The sequence below is a fragment of the Antrostomus carolinensis genome, unplaced genomic scaffold, assembly GCF_000700745.2.
Source record: "Antrostomus carolinensis isolate BGI_N321 unplaced genomic scaffold, ASM70074v2 scaffold35262, whole genome shotgun sequence".
NCBI classification, from domain to species: Eukaryota; Metazoa; Chordata; class Aves; order Caprimulgiformes; family Caprimulgidae; genus Antrostomus; species Antrostomus carolinensis.
Window position 1 is genome coordinate 1 of NW_010300777.1, and position 2,173 is coordinate 2,173.

Sequence of the window (2,173 nt, forward strand, 5' to 3'; positions counted from 1 at the left end):
AAGGCACGGCCATGGACAAGAAACCGCACTGGGTTAGGAGGGAGTTTCCTCCCAGGGAGGTGTCCGCCCTCTCGTTGGCGTTCCTGCTTGCGGCCGTCCTGCTCCTCAATGCCCTTCTCTACCTGTACCTCAATAAGTTTTACATCTCTTCAGGACGCGCCGAAACAGACCCCGGCCCCTGCCCTTTCGGGTACTTCAAATGGGGAGCGGTGAAGAACTGTTCCCCGTGGCTCTCCTGCGAAGCCATAAAGAGGGAAGTCAGGAAACTCAGGTGCGTTGGTGAAGGCGCTGTGAAAAAGGTGAGTTTGGTTTTCCTTTCTTCTCTCCTGTGGATAAAGAGCTTTCACTGTTTGCTGGATAATTAATGCCCATACTGCTGTTCCAGTTACCCTCACAGCACCTCATTACTGTAGGCATCCAGGGGCACATGCCTAAGGTGCACAGAACAGGTAGGAGAGCATGACCTGAGCCCTGGACTGCCTCCCTGACACCAAACAACATCCAGCTACACAAGCTAAATCACAGGGTTTGGTGAAGTGCTTATGAAGCATGGTACAATCGTGGCAGAGTAAGACTGGCTGGTTGGGTGGTGTGAAATAATTTATCTGCATTGCCCATTCCAGAGAAAACTTCGGAAATCGTGATGTAATTATGACATCAGTAGGGGCTTGCTGGAACAGGTACATGGCCCTACCTAAAGGCTTGACTGCGCCCAGTGACTGTAATTTGCAGTTGTGACTAAGCACTCACTTGGAGGTCAGTGGTAACTGGTAGCAGTCGGTGGAAGAAGGCTCTCCATGTGTCTTACGTGTCTCTTGTGTGTTCTCAGGTCTTCCTTTCTGAGTGGAAGGAAAACAAAGTGGTCCTGTCACAACTCACAAACACAGAGCTGAAGGAGGACTTTCTCCATGGGCTGAAGATGCTGAAAGCACTTCAAAGCAAGTACGTTGTCCGGCTGCTTGGCTACTGTGAGCAGCAGTTCACAATCCTCACCGAGTACCATCCTCTGGGCTCCTTGAGGGGCCTGAATGAAACTCTCCACATCCCTAAGTACAAGAGCATGAACACCTGGCATCGCAGGTTGATGCTTGCTATAGACTATGTGAGCATCATTCGGTACCTGCACAGCAGCCCTCTGGGCACCTTAGTGATGTGCGACTCAAATGACCTGGACAAGGTCCTCTCTCAGTATCTCCTAACAAGTGACTTTCACATCCTGGTGAATGATTTGGATGCTTTGCCTCTTGTGAACAGGAGTGCTGGCAGACTGGTGAAGTGTGGTCACCGGGAGCTCCAGGGTGAGTTTGTGGCTCCTGAGCAGCGTTGGCCCTATGGAGAAGAGGTGCCATTCGAGGATGACCTCATGCCTCCCTATGACGAGAAAACAGACATCTGGAAAATCCCAGATGTCTCCAATTTTATCTTGGGTCATGTTGAAGGAAGTGACATTGTGCGACTGCATTTGTTTGACATCCATGCAGCATGTAAGAAGAAGGACCCGGCTGAGAGGCCTTCTGCCCAAGAGGTCTTGGACATCTACAGGAAAGTTTTAACCCTCCTTATTCGGGAGGCAGCCATGCCTGGTACTAGGGAAATGTTATAGTGAATCATGAGACAAATGACATACTGAAGTTGATGTCCTTCCTATTTATTTAGCTTGCCTGAAGGGCAAAATCTCTGTCCACAAAACTGAGAAGAAAAGAACAACTGAACTTGTACCTTTTGATTTAAAAAAATAAAAATTCACCCAGTGCTGGAGCTGTGCAAGCTTCCCATTGGCATGTTTAATCATTGGAAGAGGAGGAGGGAGAGAAATGAAGTTGTATGGGTTTGGGGGAAAATTTGTTCCTTAAGAAATAATAAATTTTCTTTTGCAACATTCACAAAAAAAGTATCTTAAAAAAATTACAAAAAAAGAATTTAAAAAAATATTGGTCCACTTATACTGACTGGCAGAGGATCAGAGAGCAGAGACCATGACACGCTCCCCACAAGCTTTGTGCTGATTTCTGTGGCTTTGGCCCATGTCTTATCCACAAAGCCCTCGCTCACTGCCCCACGGAGCAGAGGCAGAGGTCACTCAGAAAGGAGCGCGCCAGTTCACTCGGGTTTTGGTGAGCCCCGATGACAGAGCCCCAGCGGCGGTCTCTCCCTGCTGGATGGGGAATTAGCT

General features: G+C 48.6%; 1 protein-coding gene across 1 annotated transcript; it reads left to right on the forward strand.

Annotated features, from left to right (window-relative positions):
* The first annotated feature begins 11 nt into the window (after window positions 1-11).
* POMK (protein O-mannose kinase) lies at window positions 12-1,756 on the forward strand. The gene is made up of 2 exons (XM_010163242.1): window positions 12-299; window positions 830-1,756. Exons 1-2 carry the CDS (start codon window positions 12-14, stop codon window positions 1,601-1,603), a joined length of 1,062 nt encoding a protein of 353 aa, XP_010161544.1. The 3' UTR covers window positions 1,604-1,756.
* The last annotated feature ends 417 nt before the right edge of the window (window positions 1,757-2,173 follow it).